The 21,772-nt window shown below is 35.6% G+C and overlaps 1 protein-coding gene across 1 annotated transcript in view; it reads right to left on the reverse strand.

Annotated features, from left to right (window-relative positions):
• Positions 1-21,772, reverse strand: part of ADK (adenosine kinase) — a 234,395-nt gene that overhangs the window by 124,047 nt on the left and 88,576 nt on the right. Inside the window, exon 6 of the mRNA XM_056495131.1 lies at positions 18,869-18,977. Within this exon, the coding sequence (XP_056351106.1) occupies positions 18,869-18,977 (109 nt within the window). The remainder of the gene's footprint in view (positions 1-18,868; positions 18,978-21,772) is intronic.

A 21,772-nucleotide genomic window follows, 5' to 3' on the forward strand; every position in this document is an offset into this window, starting at 1 on the left:
TTGGTATTTATGAGCAGACTTGTACTACAAACAGTGATTCACAGGAGAAAACACTATTCTTGAGGTGGCAACAATGTTACTGCTAACCATTAGCCCTTTTTCTGGATGGATTTTTTTTTTTTTTTTTAATATTTCAGAGCTCAATTCTGAGTGTGAACATTATCTTTTGGTGTGTTGTGCTGCAGGGATAAGGGAAGAAGACTATCAGCTGGATGCATTTTGCTACAGCAGAAATGTTTATAATAAAATATCCAATAATATTCAACCTAGAACAACTCAGTTCCTGCTAATGCAACTACTCTGAATGTGGATGCTGGCAAACTCCATGATGAGACTTGTATTTCTTTCCCACATATAATTACGTGCCCCCAAAGGACTGAGTAGCTTTAACATAACTGCTTAGTAGACATATGGGACAGTGTTTCAGCTGACCCTGTGATGAGCCCCGGCAGCTCTGCCCTGCACCAGGTACATCAATGCCAGGGCACAGCAGCTTAAGTGCTATTCTGCACCCTGTGTGCCCACCCTCACTCAGGGTAAGTAACCTACAGTGAGCCAACTCGAGCTGAGAAACCTGACCTAGCAGTGTAAATGCACACAGTGCCCTTGGACAGTAACACAGGCCCTTCTAGGGAGCACTCTGTCTGACTGCAAACACTGCACATTAACATTTGCTTCACACCAGGCTGGGTGTGCAAAGGTTAGGCTGACAAATGTATATTTGTAATTCAAGAACAGACATAAAAAAGGTGCGAATGAGTTTTTCAGGGGGCAAAACAAATTAGCAGATCTATACAGAAAAAAAAAATTAGAACAGGCTCTCTTCAGACAGGGCAAAACACTGGCATGGTTTCACTGAGGTCCCACTGACACCATATCCAAAGGAAAATAAATTAAATTAAATGGATGGAAATACAGCCCGTTCACACTTCACAGAAGCCATGCTCAAATTACTTAATAAACGAGCAACCCTGCAAAAAAGCATGCCACAAAGCATCACTGAATGGCTACACATCCACCTCATCTTCCCACTATTTTCTTTTGAAAGTATTTGCTGATTACTTTGTTATATTTATCTGTAAATCTAACCTTACAAATCATAAATGATGTGCACAGACAGCCTGTATGAGTAAGAATATTTGGTACTGTGAAAACATGAAATTATTTTTTAGCCTCATTTTAAGCAAAGCTACAGGCTAGGGTTAGGTGTAGGAGGGTGGCAGTGTGATAAAATTCTTTTCAGGCTACAACTGATTCTTTGCAAATGACTGACTGTTCTGGCACTAAGCCACGTGCAGCAGCCCACATTTTATAATTACCAAGTTTGTTTTGTTGTTTTGTGGCAATTGTTTGGTGTTTTCTCTGTTGTTTGTTTGTTTTACCTTATTGCTACTGGATGTACAATAGTCTTAGGCTTTTTTTTTTTAAGTTGACACTTTTGGGAGATACCCACATATGCAACATTTTGTGAGTTGTCTAAACAACGTAAAACAAAACCACAAAACGACTTTAAAAAAAACCCCTTTGCATACCAATGCAAAATAATGTAAGCAAGATTGATATTCTTTTCTTACATATGAGATTTTCAACTTCCTGAGAGCTAAACTATTAGAAACCACCTTAAAACAAGCAAACTGATTGCCGATCAGAGTCTTTCAGCTTGCCCTCTTCTTCACCAGCAGCACCAAACCAGACATACTGACTCAAACCTTAAGGCAAGGACTATTCTCATATGCTGGTAATTGATTTTTTTTCTTGTATCTTTTGGTCTCCAATTCTCCATCACTAGAGTATTTAATAAAGGAAAAAAACTAATCAGATACATCCTCAACGTTTACCTTTTTGAGAAAAACTCATTGCTCAGCAATTGCAAAAAAAGCAAAATTCAGGAAATAATTCTGAATAAATTAAAGTCATACATCCTCAGCTGAAATACAGTGTTCAGCCCTTGGGAGCCAGAAGCAGGACTCTGTGATTGCAGGCAGACCTGCTGTATGAAAACAGAGTAAGATAACCACAACTAAAAAATTTAGAACCAGGATGCCACAATCATGTGGTATCATATAATTGAGAGATACTATGCTTTATACAAGATTGAAAAAATGGAAGGATAATTAATACAAAAAAAAAAATACAAATCTACATACACTTGCTGTATTAGGGCTTATCCACATTGCAAAATACATATACACAGTAAACTAAACCATAATAGAATTACAGTCATTAAGGCTGAAAGATCATCAAGCGTCATCTCCAACACAGTTTGTACTCCGTGGTAACTCACAGGAAGACTATACCTGGAGCTTACCCACGTTTTTAGTATGAAAGTACATCTTGCCACTCCCTCAATGTGCTGCACATTCAACACTACTCATGTTAACAGCAGAGTGACCACCATGCTGCTGTTTGCCTGCCTTCTGCAGGCAAGCCCTAGGGCTTCACAGCCTTTGCACACATCAGCCTATTCCACTGCAGATGTTAGAAGTATTTCCTCACAACCTGCCCACACTAACAAGATCCATATGGGATCACTCTCCTTTCCCATAACTGCTTACTCCATGTCAACTACCTCATACAAAATCACTCTTTCTAGAAGCCACAGCCAGCTTCCAGCTTCAGGAAGGACACAGAGAACAATTGCTCAGTGTCTCTGATACTGTGGGAAGTAAAGGACATCCAATAAAACTACCATGTGGCAAGTTCAAAATTGAAAAATTCTACTTCATCCCTACACTACTCAAGTGTATGACTTGTTATTCCAGGAGGCCACAAAGGGAGAAGTTCAAAAATCTTCTTTATATACATTTATATATATTTACTTGTAGAAAACTGATAAACCTCAAGAACTCTTGAGCAACATGCCACTGCCTTTAGCTGAGGAAGACCCTGAGCTGCAGATAACTGAAAGCTGAGAGGGTATTATGTGCATATTTCCCTACAGGATGGCTATGATCTCCTACTCTTCCATTATCGCCTCCTGTACTCTATCAGCTCACTTAAGAGTTGTAAATGTTGCTCCTGCTTTGTTCCATGGTTTTATTTTTCATTTACATTTCTGTTTTATGCTGTTGAAGAAAATACTTCAAATAAAATGAACAGTATCTAAACCCCAGTTTGATGCATATTTGATTATCTAATGAGAGTGATATAAAAGGAAGGAAAAGAGTTTATGCAATAAACAGCATTGATTTAAAGCAACAAGAGGGGCTGAGGCTAATTCTTGTTTTGGAATTTAAAAGGAAAATCAATTATAGTAACTTTGTCCAAACCCTGCCTGAACATTTGTATTAAACTATGTCCCTGTAAGTTTAGAGAGCACCTTCAACTATCAAGATCAATCAGAGCACAAATTACTCCTGAACAAAGCATTGCTGAAAGTAGCACAACTCCCATTTAGCAAAATCCAACTGTCAATAGTCCTGCTACAGCCCAGCTGGAGCAGCATGGCCACCTCTGAAAGCAGCCTTATCCAACTGCTTTCAAACCAGTCATAAACAGCTACAACTGCATGAAATTTCAGCTTTGAAAGTGATAATAAATGTTGTGCATTTCATAGCAAGTTAAGTAGTTTTCATTATTTCTGTCACGTACACCACTTCTTGGGAGAATTCACTTAAATCCACAGGAATTTCCCTAACTAAATCCATTTTGACAAAGAAGCAACTTGAAAGTGTGCTTAATTTTGCATCTGACTTGTTAGTATCTGAAAATTTATTTTCTGAAATGAAATTATTTTTCCTTTCTTTTTTAAAATTAGCTTGCTGGAGTCAGACGACAAGTTATATTTTTATTAAACTGTCTAACATTTATATTAAAAATTTAAATATCCATTATGAACATACGACAGTGTTGAATAACATTTTAATAAAATTTTAATTAGTAATTATGCAGTGTAGTCAACATAATGCATCAAATATTTGGGTGATCTTACTAGCACAAAATCTCTTATAAAAGAGATATGAGATGCATATAACAAAAGTATGAGCAAAACTGGAGAAAAATTACACTTAGATTTATGGCTACATTTGAACCACCAACCACAGGCACTCACATTAGCACAAGGCATATCAAGCACCACTGGTCTGGGGCTCCTAACACCAACAATCACTGAACTTTAACCACATGTGTCTGCAGAAAATGATTTGTTTGCTTTATTGTGCTTAACCAATGTTACCCTCTCAGGAAAACCACACTGTAAACCAAATGAGGTATCCCACATCCTAACAAAGTATCTTCAATATGTTGAATAAAAACATGAGTATAGTGCTCTAAAATCTCTTATAACATGCCCTTTGCCCCTTCTCATTTAATTTCCTTCTATACTGTGAAAAAAGTCACACCTCCTATGTATGACAACTGCTGCAGACTGTACCATTACAGCTCTTTAGATGATTTATGATGTCCATGGCTCAGTTTTAAAGGCCCACGTGACTGTGGGCTACTGAATCCTGCAGCTCATCAGCAGGAGGGATTCCAAGAATGACAAGATGAATTTTTATATTTTACATCAAATTACAGCAAGCAACAGAAATCTTCCATGTGACACAAGCAAATTAAACTATAAAATAAATGACAAAGTATAGAGAACATTATCTTGAAGGAGATTTTAAAAAAAGAATCTCTGGAGACTAAACCAACCATCCTTGCAGTGCAAGCCCTCTGCTTCTATACACTTGAAATCCAGGATTTAGTTGCAAAATGGCAACAATCTTTTAAATTTAAAGTTTGAGGGAGTAAACATGACAAAAGAATGAAATCCAATTTTTCTGGCCCATTATTACCAAAACAGCAGAGAGTATTAGGGGGTTGAAGGATCTGTGGTACTCCATTATGCCAAACAAGGCTATACAAAAGACAAAGGCAGATTAACCATATATGCGCCCTTTTACAATGAATTTTAGACAAAAAAATCACTTTATATCAGACATTACAAGCTAAGGGCTTTTGAAAAACAAACAAACTATAAAGTTCAATATAAAAACCAGTGTACTGAGAAATTTTGGGAAAGCTGTTTTCTCATCAGAGGTTTTGGTAATGAAAAAATTTTATGGCAATTACAAAGCCAAATGAGTCATTAATAATAATCCTTAACATCTGGGAAGAACTGGGTAGTTTATTATAATATATTCTCAAACATTTGTGGCAATAAACATTACACAGAAGATGAACTCAGTGTTTCACAGGATTTTTAAAAGCTTTTCATTGTTTTTAAACAAGAGATTTAAATTTGGGACCTTCTTTTATGCCTGCTCTAAAACTTCTTATGCATTTATCGTATCTAACAAATATTAACTCGCCCTAATCTGCACAAGGCTTCTTTTTGCACCATCATCCTTTCCAGGGCAGTCATCATTTCTGAGGATTGCTAGGCAAAATTATCAGTGAAGGCAAACAGAACTCCAAGCAAATAATACTCATGTAGAATTTACAGCTAACATATTTCACGCATTTCATCAAAATTCCATATTTAGCTACAGCTTTTCAACTTGAAAGGACTGTAAACACATCACAGATTTGGCCCAAAGTCTGCAAAGTATTTTAGTGTAAGATTTTGCCTAATTCATAATGCAACTTTTCAGTGTATTGAGGTCATAATAAGTATTTAATATTATTTCATTTAAAATAATTAATGCACATAATCAAAACATAAGAGTACATAAAAAGTAACTGGTATTTCTTTTTATTTAGCTGTGGGCTATTGCTGCCCTTCTGGTACAGATGAGTCACTCTGCAACACTAAATTTTTGCCAGTGGCCATAACAACAAACCAAAGTTATTATCTTGATCTCAGTTCTCTTGCTGTACTAAAACCAGAAATTGATTTCCACTAGACATTTTAAACTGGCAAAACCAAAACCACAACCACACAATAATATTCAGTTTTTTTGGAGTTGTTTTGCTTGTTTTAAGAGTCTTCCAGCTTCCTGTTAGTAGAAGCAGCTTTCAGAAATTCTATCTAAAGATATGTATTTTCTATTAATTTTAAACCTAGTCTATCTTTAAATTGAAAACTTATCCGAATTGTAACAAGAGGACAAGACAGTACTGTAAAACTTATGAAGTATTAAATAGTGCCTATTTACAATAAAATGTCAGTAACTACTTTTAACACTATAATATATACAGTACTAATAAGATTGAAAAGACAAGATGATGACTGAGCTTAGATTTTTGGAAAAAAATCCCTCTTGCCGTAACAATACTGCCTAATTACTGTTAGGAGGAGGAAAAAATTACTTTCAAAATTGCAACTGATTCATCAGTTGCATATACACAAATATATTTATGAGTAAAAAAAGAGCAAGTAAAAGCAACATCCAAGGTTTGCTCTATTCTTATCTAATTGGGTTGAAATGAGAAGAATGGGAAAAAATGTGGAAATGCTCCTTTTTCCTGGCAAATGTCATTCAGCACCAAAATATCCTGCATTCTGTCCAAAGGTCTAAACTATTCCTCTCTATGAGTAAACAAGGAGACATGGATGACAGCAGCTCAAATATATATTGACTGTGATTCAATTAGAGCTTTTTAGGAATTATGACCATTTATAGCCTACAGCTAAGAAAATGGAATTCATGTCCTGGGTAACATGCTGGGTGTTGTCTTCTACATGTAAAAGTCTAAATTCCTCCTGGAATTTTCTACTTATTTAGATGTTATTACATTGTACCATCAGAATTAAAACATTTGCCTTCAGGGCAGATGATAATTGTTGAGTGGCTTTCTAATTGGTAACACAAGTTTAAAACAATTATAGCTTAAAAAAATCTATTTTCAAATCTGAAACCAATAGCTTGGACAGAGTGGAAAACAAATTAAATGCTCTAACATGGTTCACCAACATGTATTATCACAATATTTCTGAAAATAAAACATTAAAGCACATATATTCTTTTTATGCAAAAGAAAAAGGCACTACATTACAACATGCCCAGGAGAATTTCTTCCCCAACATCTAAAGATTTATATTTTTCTTTTTAACATCTGATGCTTTTGTCTTACATTTCATTATTGTTTCCATTCCAGTTCTCACACTAGGTCAAAAAGCAAGAATGAGAGGTGCAAGCCACGAATCTTTTGAACTTAAAAGCTGCAATAGTAAATTATCAGTTCAAAGTCCTTCCTAGTCCAGTATGGCAACCCAACAGCAGCCACACAAGGGTGTCTAGACAAGACTAAAACAAGAGAAGCACATACAATACACTTCCAGCTGCCAACTATTTTCAGCAGAGATTTCCTACACAGATCTGCAGCTGCAGAAGTGGAGTACTCTTCTGACACTCTGTCCTGTCAGGTCAGTGGTGACATGACTGCTAGTGATATGAAAATCAGCACACACAGTCAGATTATCCATTAATTAGTAAAAAAGTCTCCATAGTGCTATCAATCTCAGGTTACTTGGTTAATTTCTAGATATAATTCTAAAGTGATTTCACTGCTGTACCCCACTCCTCCAACCTCTGATGTCACTTTATCAACAGAGCAGCCAATAATCCCATGTTTTTAAAACAAAATTGAAATTAACTTTCTTAGAGATGAGATCAATTCAACCTAGTGCTGAAAAAAACCCCACCAAGACAATTGGTAAGCCTGTAATTCTGCATTCTAGAAAATAGGATATTTGGCTGAAGTTTAGGATATTTTGACTGAAGTTTATTATAAAATTGTTACAGTAGAGTGACTGAATAAAGCAGAGAATATGCCTCCAATCACAGGGAGTTTTAATACCCTTTTCTGATATCTATCTACTAAATCATAATATTGGATGTTTTCTGTTGTTACTTTTACCACTGTACAACATTTGGTACCAACTCTGCAATTGAGCAGATTACTATGACATTTTTACTCAAAAGAAAAGAAAGATGACACTTGCTTTCAATTTTACTGACATAGTTTTATCATCATACTGATAAAACTAAGTACTTATTAAACTCATATTTTGAAGGTCTGTAGGCTTTGTGATAGAAAGAAATTCAATGTTTTCAAGATAATTAGAATCTGATTATTTTATTTAATGTATTTACCATTCTAATGTTCAAACATTTGACTCTGATGCAATACAAATTTCACAATATTCCATAGTCTAAAAATTGTAACATTTTCTGCTCCTCTTCCATGAAATACATTTTCTACTTCTGCTGTTACTGTGAAATGCATTAAAGACAGGTCACATGATTTTCCTCATGTCAACAAATGATGGCTCAATTAGGCAGATAAGAATCTACAGTCCTCAGCAGAAACTCTCTTCAGCCCATTCTCAGCAGTATAAAGAAGCACTTAGGGACAGCACTGGTTCTGGGGAATGAATACTTGCTATCCTTTATATACACACTCATTGAAAATTTCTTTCTTCAGCAAAAATGAGAGCCTTCATATTGCTGAAAATTTTCAGTCACTTCTGGTTTGTAATTTTTTTTTTCTACATTCAGTTGTAGTTAATGATTAAAATAAATACAATAATGAGGAATTTAAATTTTAGTAAATTGCTGTATTAATTCTAAATTGGAATTTTTCCTCTTGGAAATAAGCTATCTTAATAGCTAAATAAATAAAAAGTATTTTGCTTTGACTACAGTCCTCAAAGGACAGGGGAAATTCATATTTAAGGAACAAAGTTCATTCTTACCTTACTTTGCTGTGATCAATGACAGCAATGCACAGCTATAAATGCCAGTATTGCCCTGGGTGCCCTCAGTAGACGACAAGATGTCTCTGCATCATTCCAATTACTTACACAATCTCCCATATCCACTACCTGCCAGTGTTTTGCTGAATTTCTTTATTTTAACCCTACTGTGAAGAGAAATCTATGAAAAATACTGTGATCTCTCACAACAGATTATCCAGAGAGTAAGACAGAGTATTCAGTACCACCCTCTTTCTCCCATTTCTTATATTTGCCTCATTCTTTCAGATTTTGTAACTCTTTATAATGCTTAGCCTTTACTTTTCACAAAACACCTCAATGTTGTTCAGCACCAATTATACTCCATATGGTCTTAAAAAGACATGTTCAGAGGCATATGCTGAGGCATATTTCATGACAAATACTGTTAACTGCTGTTTCCCACCATTTTCAAATTTGCAGGAAAGCATTGTTATACTGCATCTGGCAATATCATAGTTGGCAAAAACTATTAGGAGCAGGGCATTCTGCAAAACAACTCCCCTAACTTCAGCATAAAAAGTGGTAACAAGACATATCTAGTGTACACATCTTCAAGGGTGAGAATTGCTAGCCATGTACTAACCCTGGGAAATCTTGTGACTTAGCTGTTCAATAATTATGGACCATGAGGCCTGAATATTCATGGTGAATACTATGGCCAGGTACTTATTAAATTATTTTGTTTAAGCAACTGCATTATTTAGAAACATGAAAAAAACCACATCATCCTTAATCAACACAGTCCTGCATTAGAAGCATGGTGCAAGTATGATGGGGAAGGTGAGAGCACTTCTGCTGGTGCAGCAGCTGTCACAAAGTGCCTCCATATTAGGGTGCTTATGCCAGAAAGAAGTGTAAATCCCCAGGATGGTTTTCCACAGCAGCTGCATCAGCAAAATCCTTCTATTGCGGAAAAACTCTAAGAGTTTTTTCTAGGAGTAGTATTGGTGTTTTTCTATTGTTCACATTGCTAAAATGATGTTTTATCTGTCAAGCACTACCTGCTACCATGATGGTCTGTATATTCCTTAGACAGAAATAGTCTCACATCCACTTCTCCAAATTAAAAAAAAAATTCAAAAACAGCACTTATTACTTATTCAGAGAATGTAGTATTTCCTTGAGCATTCTACTCTTAATTAAAGGAAAAAGAAAAGAGAAAAGGAGGGTCTTCTTTCTTTTGACCAAACCAGACAGTCTGAAGCACATTTACCAAGGTGACCTGGTGCACTGCTGATTGAACAGTAGCCTGACAATCAGGAGGATTAAAGCCACACCACAAAAACTTCTCAGTAGCTCCTTTCAAATGAACTTCCAGAGCCTGCTTTTGGGATCAGTCAACTCCTGTTTCAAATAAACCTGATAACAAACAAAGCTGGCAGGACTCAGCCCTTCTGCCTCCTAAAGAGCCAAAGAATTTATCACAAAGTTGTAAAAAGCCTAGTCTGCAAGGCATACTATTTATGTGTTTAATATGCTAACATTGAAAATTCATGCAGAAGCATTTTTGCAAAATAGTGTTTTTACTCCAAGTACACAATTACTAAGCACAAGGTAGCACAACAATTTTCTTGACAGACTTTTAGGATATTGATTAGCTATGCTGTAAAAACATTTTTACTTTCTAAAACAGTAATTGTTTCTTGCAGAACCAAAAAGTAGCCTGCAGGTTCCTATCCTGTTATTTCAAAGCATCTATAGTCTACAGTGAAGATCAATGCCCCTCATAGAGTTTAAGTTTTGGGATAAGAAGCAGCATATTTGAATACCCTTGCATTATGTGCATGCATATTTTAACATTCTATGATTTCACTGCAAGTTACTGGCTTTGAAATATCATGCCCAAATGTTACCACTTCAATGCTCATTTCAAAGCAAATCATTCATCATAACCATTTGAAGAAAAAAAAAGTTTTGTATTTAAACAATGGCACTGTCCTTATTACACAAGTAAACAATAAATGAAACTGTAATTTTCACTTCAGAGTAAGTAGTGAGCTATCATAAATAGCAGAGCTCTAAAGTTATGCACAGCCTTTGCTGTTAAAAAAATAAACTTTCTTCATGTAAAACAGAGCACAGTCACTGTAGAATTTTTATGGTTTTTTCATGTAAAAGTTGATGACATAGACACAATACATATTTCAGGGTTATGTAGACTATGACATTTCTTCATGTTAATGAGATCAAGTCCTTTAGGTGAAAGGAGGAATCTCACATTTCAACCAACTGTACACAGTGGTGACTACGAATTTATGATAAATTTTGATAGGAAAAAAATCCACAAATTTCAAGTTTTGGTCTTTAGAACAGTCTTGAATTATTTTTTAAAATGTTATCAGAGACGTACTGAGATAAAAATTAATACAAGATAGAACTAATATTGTTTCAGAGCTTCTAATGCCTTGATTTGATGGTGCTTTAGTTTTGAGATTTTGCTCTAATAAAGTTGACATAGTAACAGACAAAATTCTTGTGCTCTCATAAGGAGAGCATTGAATAAAGCCAGACTTGCATGAGAAGCTACAGTAAAAATTTCCCTTCCAACTGACTCACCTCACAACTTATGATTATGAAGTCTTCCCTTTTTAATTTACATTTAAATAAGTGTGTTAAGTCTGCCCAGACTTTACATATGATTTGAGAGTCAGTGTCCCTAAAGGCAGAGGCATCTGGGAGCAGAGGTCTCTGCAGTGAGCTGTGGGTGGCACAGCAGGTCCCTGTCCCTTGTGAACACCCAGCACTCCCCAGCCTGCTACAAAGCCTGATTCAGTCTTTGCAGACAAGTACCTTACAACCAAGAGACTGATTTAGTATTTCAACAGATTTACATATTCTAATAATGAAATAAAAGCATGCCCTTTCCCTTCTTCTCCCCCCCTGCCTTTAAAAAGCAATATACTTTTAAAAAGGGTAATGCAATCACAACCACTATGTCAATGAAAATTACACGCTGGGTTTATCTCTGTAGGTATCTGTCAAACACAAAGCATGCACAACATCTTTGGAGTAATAATGATGTTTTATCATTTTAATTACAAACACTTTGAAAAAAATCCCTAAAGTGTACCAATTGGGGTGGTCTGAATTAACAGTAGCTTGATAGCCCAAGGGTAGCAAAAATAGATTGAGCTACCAAATTTCATAGTAGTTATAGCAGCTGTCTTCTTGCCTCAGGGAACCTGGGTATTTAACAAAGCAGACAGCTTGGCATTGGCATCTGATTAGTAATGTGGGTTTTGTTGGACAGAATATGCACAGTTCTATTGTTTCACTGTTTGGTTCGGAATTCGGAGAGCTATGGCATCATTTAGTTTTTACAGTTCGCTTCTGTGTATTCACTTGCAGGTATTGTAAAAGGTTATTTTCTCACTTATCACTTGCTCCAAGTAGGGAATAGTGTCTTGAAACGAGCAATGAAACATGACAGGATTTAAATGTCAGGGTCAGTTGCCTTGCCATTTCTGTGCCAAAATTTTGTTGAAGCAACTGTGTAAGTTTTTCTAATTGGGCAGAAAAGTGAATAAGGTGAAATCCTGTTCTCCCCTTATCACAGAATTATTTGGAATTTAATATAATTGTAAAACATCGTTTATTCTAGTCTAACTTTATAAGGGAACATTTCTCTTCGCAAAAGAAGTCTCAGAGGTAAAATTCAACTATTGGGGCTTCTGGGAGATGGGGATCGATTTTTATTTTTCTAAACCCACAGTAGCCTGACAGTTTGGATAACTACTGAGGTAAGAGAATCTCTAGTTCAAACCTAATCTGCTTAATAGTAAAAAATCTCAGTTAACATGCTTTATCTAAAAAGGTTTGATCTCGGGACATAACCTTAGCACATACAACAATATTACTCCAAGGTTTGTCTTTGAACTTCATACAGCCAAAAAGACCCCCCACGTGGCTCCTCTCTCTTTCATTCTTTAAGTATACATCACAAATTATTGGTGCTTGTTGGCAGAGTTCAAATCACTGAACTCATTGCAAATAGTCTACTTCAGCTAGAAGTACATTCTTTTACTCTATCAAATCCATCTGAGGTAATAAGACTTGATGTTTTATTCAACAGAGCTGAGGAAAATTGTTGCACAATAGGTTAATTCAAAATGGCAGCATAGAAAATGCATCTGTCAGTGGGGATCAAATTACAGGGCAAGCTCCTCTCAATGCTTAGAAAAACAAGTCTGCAGTTCTACAGATTATGTGCATGTGTGTGTTTAAAGGGGTGGGAAAGGAGCTAAATATCTGAGCTAACCTCCAATTAAAGTCAATCATAAAAACAGCCAATTTAATGAGTACGGATTTCTTTGGGTAATTATAACACCAACCACTTTTTTTCTCCCTCTCTTTTAAATCTGTAATTCTGCCTTCTTTTTATTGCTTGCTTTGTCATTAATCGCCTCAGGAACTTGATTTCCTAGCAACAGACTCTGCCACCAAACATTTGGCTCCTTTTCAACATTTTCTTTGTGAAAAATGGCACTGCTATTGCCGCCTGGCTGTTGCAGCTAGACTGGCTGTGTAAGTGTTCTAATAAGGCATTCTTCTAAAAAACCACACAAAAATCACATGATAAAAGGAGTGATGACTGAACTTCACTAATTACTGTGCTGAAGAAACATATCTGCAATTTAAAGGCTACTGGGGTAGGAGGAGAAGGACTGAAAAGGAAATATGGATGTTCTTCATCTTAAAAAAATTAACACAGAGGTAAAGGTGAACATTTAGAACTAAATATTTTTACAATGTTAGACAGATTCTCATTAATTTTATCCTATAGAAACAGGAGGTACAACCTTTGTTAAAGCCAGTGACATATTTTTCTGCGTAAAGTACAAAGCATTCACTTTGAAGAATGGCATCTTGAAGACCAAATTTCACAACAAAAAATAAGAAAAAAGCTTCTAATTCACTTTTTCACATAAGTTACTTGAGAAAACACTAACAAAATAGTTTATGCATGAGAAGTTATACCTGAAACGGCAGCTAATGCACTTCACTTCCTAAATATATCACAGGATGACCAAACATGTGGCTGGTGCCAGTTTAGACAAAGCTTTTTTTGCATTTTAATTCAAGAAATAAAGCTGTGGATTTCTGTATTTATGAGAGAGAAACGGGTTTTTTCCCTGTATTTGTTTTGGAAGGCAGTAAATGGCAGATTTGCTTCGTGGTTAGATAGAGTCTATCATCTCTCCATCACAAATGCATCCCACTTCAGCTATGACTTCCAGAAAACACAATGCCTCAAGATGGTGGGTTTCAGTAAGGGGATGTTATCCAAGCCATCAAAAAAGGCCACAGGTCACTGTTGCTAGCTGCACCTCCTCTATGGCTAAGATATTCAGTATAGTGTTTTCCTGGCCACAAAACCTATTCATCAGTGTGAGAAACAGTTCTGCATGTCAAATGGCATAACATACTGGTGCCAGAGCACTACAGCAAAAACTATCAATGGGAAACTCCTGTGAAGTTATTCAAACAGGTGTCCTTTTTCAGGGATATTTTGCTTCCTGCCAGTATCTTGTTTCCTATGATGCACACACAGACCTAGCACATCTCAAAGGAAAAAGCCTATTATAATCCATTGTAAGTATTATCATACTTATCATAGCAGTAAATTACAATAAAAATGCATTCACTGAATACACTTCTAAAAGGAATAGACAGCAGAAAAGAAATATCATTTATACTTACATTGTTATAATAATCAGCATTTTTTCTCAAGCAGAATAGCCAAACTCCATGTAAAATACTGTAGAATGTTATTTAAGCTTTGCTACTCATTGCTGACATCAAGCTTATGTTTTGACAGACTCGTGTTGAAACCAGATAATTCCTCCATCAAGCCCACTACACTACCACAGTAACTCTCTGCTTAGACAAGCACTTAGGCATTAAAAGGAAATAAATATAGTGTTTGTTGAAACAGACCAGGGTGGCTGGAGTTTTAAAATTTTCTCCAGCAGATAGGTGTGTTGCATTGGGTTCATTATGATTTGCTGTAATAAATGATATTTCCTCCTGGAAACTCAGCCTAAGCCTAGAATTCCTGGTCTTCATCAGAACTGTCATTATCATCAAAAACTACACTTGATATTAACTTTGAAAGCACAAAAGATGCTGAAGGTGGTGAATGTAATTCAACTGTGGGCTAACAAATCTAACAGCATTAGAAAATTTTATACTCAATGTGGTATAACTGAAGGGCATCATCACTGAGAAACTTCAAGTATTTACTATGCAGAAGTAGGAGAAGAAAATAGTTTAAACTATTACAGATTATGAAATCAAGCAGCCAAATAATAAAATTTTTTGGGGTTTTGACAGCTACTTTACTGATCCGTTCTAAGATAAGACTCATGTTACCACAGACTAGGAACACAAGTGCAGTCAATAGTGCCATTTCAGTCACTCAGTAAAGGAAAGTGCTTGGGACAGAAAAAAAAACCAAACAAAAAGAACCAACTGAAGCACAGAAGGAACTTTCAAGAAGAAATACATTACTTTAGCACCAAGAAAATCAAATGGCAGTGTTCCATCCACCTCTTAATCACCAACTGCAAACATTAAACAAATGCAGGTGTTGGACTGAAGGACAAACTGAGTAAAACTAAATAAAAGGCTGAAATAAGGATGGCTAACTGGAACAGGAGAAAACATATATCTAAGAAACCACCATGCTTGAAAACAATCACAGGGAGAAAGTTAAAATTCACTGTCTGTATGAGTAAGTTTTATGTATGAATTGATACAGTTAAGATTTCACAAGGTTAAGTTCAGCTTTTAATGAAGGAAAGCATTTTCTCCTTTTCTTCCCATTATGGAAGAAAAAATGCAAAATTTCTTACTTATATACAGTAACACAGAGTTACCCATTGGAATCAATTAACCAAAATTCTCCTCAATTTTTTCTGCTCTTCTAAGTAACTCTTATCAACATATTTTTTTAACCGAAATCACTGACAATAAAAATATCTTTGCATTTCAGGCCTTTGTAAAATATGAAAATTAACAGCTATATACTGCAAGTTTCATTAATAATGTCAAAATGTTTGTGTGCAATGCTAAAGAAACTGAACACCAGCAATTCCCACAGATGCCTCTTAAAATAAGAAAAGGTGCACAAATATGGAGTTTTATCACCCAAGTTTGTAAGATGCAACTCTGACATTTTCCAAATGGTTTCCAAAATGCAAGTCCTGACAGCAAACACAATTCACAGAACAGAAAAAAAGAAACAAAAAAGTTTATTTGCCTGTTTCTCCTCCAAATTTATGTTTAGTTTCATGTTTTGTCCCATTCACAGTTCCAGAGACCGAATTGACAGTGTTTAGTGCTATCATGACTCTCAACTTATTCTGAAATAAGAGAAATGTCTGAGGAAGAGACATCATCTAGCCTCAGCAGGAGCCATATAAAATCCCTCACAGTGAATTCTAATCAGACACCAGCAGCACAGCTAGCTGATCCACAGCGAAATGAATATGACAGACTGGAAGATATTATGTCAATGGTATAAATTGCCACAAGTATAGGAATTATATCTGGAGAAGGGAAAGAAATTGCATAGCGTTTGACAGTACATGTAGCCTATCTTAAAAGATACAAAATAGAGTAATTTTAAAGGGCTTAAAATACACCTTTAAAGTTTACCATCTTTGAGAAAGCTGGGGCAGCCTCTGTATTTTGCTTTTATCTGTGATTTACTGGGTCCTATTCTCTGCTAGTCTTTCTCTAATTTGTCTGCTGGATCTGATTACCAGATGGCTAAAATAAATGTATTGTGTTCATTCATGGTAACAGAAGTTGTCTTTAAGGGTTCTGTCACCGCTTCACTATCTTTTCCTTTGTACCTACTCCTCCCTCTGTGAATTAATTAGATTTCAGAGCTAAGTTTCATGTGAGGGTCCTTCTGCTGAATGCTGTATTGAAAAGCATGTTATCTACTCTAGGAAACACATTCAGATGACCACAGGATATCAGAGACCTGTCCTAAAGCAACAACTGGCCTGTTCTGCCAAAAAAATAGATTGATTGATAATCTTAGGACATGGATTCCCAGAATAAGTATCTGCCACTGACATACACTCTAATGCAATTCAAGAAATAAGTGACAGTTGGATAGAAAGAAGGAAATGAAAAGCAACACATGAACAGTGCGAAGTCAAGGAAGGTAGCAAGACTAAAGTGAAGACAGCACACAAATTAATGACTGAGACCTACCCTCTACCTCAGGAGTAATTGCCCACTACATGGTTTTGTTTAATCTGGTAAATCACTAAAAACCCACAAGTAAGGAAGCTAAATGAAAGAAAAGGATGTGGCACACTGTAGCACGAGGAACCATAGATGGTTCTACACCGTCTCCTCTCCTTCAGTAAAGTCACATATGCAATCTGTAACCTTAAGTGGTAATACTGTCCTAGAAATCTGACTTCAGCCCATCCTTGAGTATTTTTGCTGTACATGTGAACAAGGCTCTTCACTCAAAACATCATATACTTCTGTAATCTGAATTTGAGCTTGTAAATATATAATACCATTTATTAGCACGTCAATGTTATTTAATGATCCATTTTCACATGCACATCTTGGGGTCTATTTTCAGTTAAGTACAGTAATTCTCTGTCTCCTAGTCAAAGTTTGGATGTTGTTAACTGGCATCTGAGAAAAACAGCTTTTAATATATACAAAAATCAGTGTAGTGAATCACCTAGTCAAAATTTAAGCGATCAAACTGACTGAACACATAAGAGTGACTCTAGAATTAAAATAAGAGGAAGGCTTTATCTTTAAAAATACAAACCTGTTTAGCACCTCATGTAATATTTTGCAGTTTTCCTGAAGCATCTCCACTAAGTTTAATTTTTCCAAATTATACATTGGAAGCTTCATTGGGAATTATACACAAGCATGGGAAAATTTGAAAAAAAAAAAAAAAAAAAACCCAAAAAAAAAAAAACAACCCCGAACTTGGTGCAGCAAAACTTCTGGGAGTATTTGTCATTCTTCATTATTTAAACTATACCCTTAGCCTTCCAAAATTTTTCAGCCAACAGCAGTAATTCCCAAGCATGGCATTTGGAAAATAAAGAGTTCAGAACACGAGAAAACACCAGCAATAAAAAATTAGCAGACAATACACCTACATATATTTTAACCACAGCATAAACATATGGTCATAACAGCTGGATTTTTTTCTTTGTACACTGAGAAGGCTGTAAGTATTTTTTGACAGTTATAAAGGGGCAGTCTTGGCCATACACAAGAATCAATAACAACCATGTAAAGCCTACAGCAGTGCACACTAACTGGCTGTGGGAGACATTAACACTACCTAAAAGAAGTAACTATTTTCAATGAACTTGTTCCTCCTGGATAATCAATTTTTTACACTTCTTGCCAGCCATTCCCATATAGCTCAGGTAGCAGAATGGAAACAGCTGTCATACAGAATCCATATATTACATGCATGTTATCAGGTTTTAATCTGTCATAGATGTTCTATGTGTTAATTTTGATCAGTCATATCAACTTGAGAGCAAGATGAAAACAAGTTCACTGCTATTTAGGCAAGACATAATCTAAAATATATTTATCTGGCTTGATTCATTCTGGATGGGTAAAAAAGAATACTAATTGTAAATCTATTAAGGCCCCATCCTCAAACCCTCCTTCATTCTACAAGTAAGATTTAATCATTAAAATCAGTTTGCCCCACCACCCACATTTAAGAGATTTGTCAAAATCATTGTTTCTGAAATATTGAGTTATAAGGTGCCACGGTAATTACTACGGAATAAATAGCAATTAAGATTGTTCACACAAATAAGCTCAAACTGTTTTCAGTGAATAATTATGCTAATAGTGTTTTTCTACATAATTTGTGCATCCTTCACAACAATTTACTAGAAAATGTGAAATGTAAATTTGATGCATTACTACAAAAGCTCTGAAAATATGCTTAGTTCTTATGATTTTTCCTATCAATTTAAGTGAACATACAACTAAAACATACGTCTGCACTTGTACATCTAATTTTGAAGAAATCAAACTATGCTGAAATTGAAGCAGTCATTTGCTTTCCCTGTCTTCCTATAAAATCATCCAAAACCACATTCAACAGACATGCTAATTACTTAAACTTCAGGGTACTGTAACACGAACTTTAGCAATTTGAGAGGCTGAACTTACTGCTATATAATAAACTTTGGCCTTTTCCACCAACTTCCAGTTCTTCTCCAAATCAAGATGCTTTTCCTTCTTGTAGCAATTAGCAGCAGCAAGGTTAGCTACAAGAGACCTGCAAGTGATTAAAAAAACATGTATTAGACCCTCTGTAAACACCAGTACTGCAAATTTCTTACAATGAACACAATTTCACAAAGATCCTAAAGATCATAAAAGTGATTAATGAAGAGCACCACAAGCTACATGTACTTTATTTTACCATTTCATAAAAAGTAAATACTATATTTAAATAATAGATTAAATATAATTTAAATATTATATTAAATGATGTATTTTAAATCCAGCTACATAGTTTAGGCAACCTATCACTATTATATTGTTCAGGGGCCTTTGTTTCCTTTGAATCAACCCTAGTTTCAGTCTGTGATCAATTCCCTTCGTATGGTTTAGCACCTGCAGATTTTCATTAAAACTCCTCGAGTACCTAACATCTAAAGAAAAGCAGTTACTCCAGTTTATCTTCTGAAAACTATTTTCCCTCACTAGAAGCAAAAGGTTGATGGATATGTAAAGTCTTGCCAATATAATTTTCCAATGAATAGTTATATTATTTTAAGAGGGACTTGTTTGGGTTTTTTCCCTCCATTAGGTTCATATTTTCCTTTAGCAAATAAAAAAAGGGTCAGGTTGCTACTTTTAGATGATGAACTGTTAAAAAAAACTTTGGTTTAGCTGTGGATTACTGGAACACTACCAAAAACTCATTTGTACTTCCTTCTTTCCTAACAAGTTATAACATAAGCTGTGGGACACAACTTCCATTACTAAGAACAAAAATACTTGTATCACATTGCCTCTATTACATGCAAGATTCATTCTATTTTCAATCGTCTTCTTCACCCACTCCATTCAGCCTTATGACACACACAAAACCTACTGATGTACTCCTAAAAAGAGGTCATAAAAAGACCTCTATCTCTCTGCTCTGGCTACCATGACCAAATTCTTCTATGCAATTGTATTATGGGAACAGTTAATAACATGGAATATTTAGAGAAGGGGCATTGGGAAACAGATTATTTCCATATTAGCATGCAGAGCTTTAAATATAGTTTTCAAAATTAAATAGTCAATGGATGCCCTTTTAACATTAACACAATCTCTATTTTGTGATATTTAAGTGCATTAGCTAGATAATTAATGTGCAATTACAGATACAACATTTGGCTATTGAAAGCTTTGGGCTTCTCAAATGCATGCAATGCATCACCCTCCTCCATACAAGTGCTCCCACAATCCAGAGACAGTGGTGGGAGCAAACTGCTCATCTGCTTCCACCAAGGTGTGTTTCTGCCTCCAGGCTCATGACCATGTTCAGATGTCAGGAGGTAAGTAAAGGAGACATTATTTACTCAGTAAAAACAAACAGAAGACCAAAAGAAAACTTTTATGAGCAATGCAAGCAACTCTCCTTGTAAACTTCCTGAAGTACTCATCACTTAAACAGATCACATATATAAAATGACAACAAAGGTAGGCTAACTTTATCTAAATATATCAGAATTACAGTTCAGTGTCATTTCATCCCATGAGCAGACTTGGGGCTCACCTCTTTAATTCTAATATCTAAATGCAATGAAAACTAATGTACATTTGGAAAAGAGAAACAAGAGAAAAAAAAAGAGAACATACAAACAAATTCACCAAGCCTCTGTAGCATTACAAGTAACACAGCAACAAGTTTCATTCTTCATGAGTATTATCATTACAATGCCAAGAAATCCACTGGAGAACCAGGCTAATCCAAGAAAGACATGTGCATAACTGTGGTAATTCTCTGTAAATCAAACTTTAAACGCAATTTAAATCTTTCAGTTTTGGCAAACCCTAAATATCCATCAAGGACATAGTTTGAAAAAAAAAAATCTTGTCTGTCTACGTATGTCACTAAGTGAAAAGCAATTATGTTCCAGAAAACTGAGCAAAGACTTTCTATATGTTTCCTTTCACTTACCACATGCCCCTGAAACTCTAAACCTAGCTCTATGTGGCTACATCCAACTGTAGAGATGCTCTGCACATATGGGTAATAAAAGATTGCTACACTGACGACAAAGCATCAAACTTTTCCAAATTAAAACTGTAAGTCTGACAGCACTAAGTTCAACATGTGGGGCACAGACTAGGTAGATTTTTTTTTCAATGAAATACAGTAATTGGAGACAGCCAGAGTGCTTCAATTGAAACAGTTTAATGGAGACACTGTGCATGTGGTTATTTCTAAGCAGAACGCACAAATCAAAGTCATAGACTATTACAGAACATAGGTATTACTTTAGAGTTTAATCATGTGTTAGGATTTTCTTGAAAAGCTCTGAGAAAACAAAGCATATTAGTATTGCTAAACTAGAGAATTCAGGGTGGTAATCACACATCAGCTCAGAACCCTTTCCTGCAAAAACCTAGACAGAGTTAGCAGAAGCAAGAAACATTCATATCAGGGCATCTGGAACATAAATATACACAGCCACTTCCCAGGAAAACCAGGAGTGCTACTAGCCAGCTCCTCCAAAACAGACAAGAGAGATGAAGAAGGAAGTTAGCACGTATCTGACCTGGGACAAGAGATTAATCAATAAATAGCGTTATCAACTGGAAGTGATTCTTACCAATTTAGAAAATGCTAAAACCCAAAGAACAATCAAAGGGTAATTAAAGACTGAGAACAAACCTGCTCTCACAGGATGGACATAAAATAAAGCCTTTAGCAGCAACCATCAGCCATTTTTTCTTCTCCTAAGGAGCATGAACTCCCTGCCTCTCTCAAGCATTGACTGAGATGAAGCCACTGTCTAGTACTTGAGCAAATATTTGACATTAAAAAAAAAAAAAATGGTTTATGTTAGC

The sequence above is a fragment of the Oenanthe melanoleuca genome, chromosome 6 (genome assembly GCF_029582105.1).
Source record: "Oenanthe melanoleuca isolate GR-GAL-2019-014 chromosome 6, OMel1.0, whole genome shotgun sequence".
In the NCBI taxonomy this organism is placed as follows: domain Eukaryota; kingdom Metazoa; phylum Chordata; class Aves; order Passeriformes; family Muscicapidae; genus Oenanthe; species Oenanthe melanoleuca.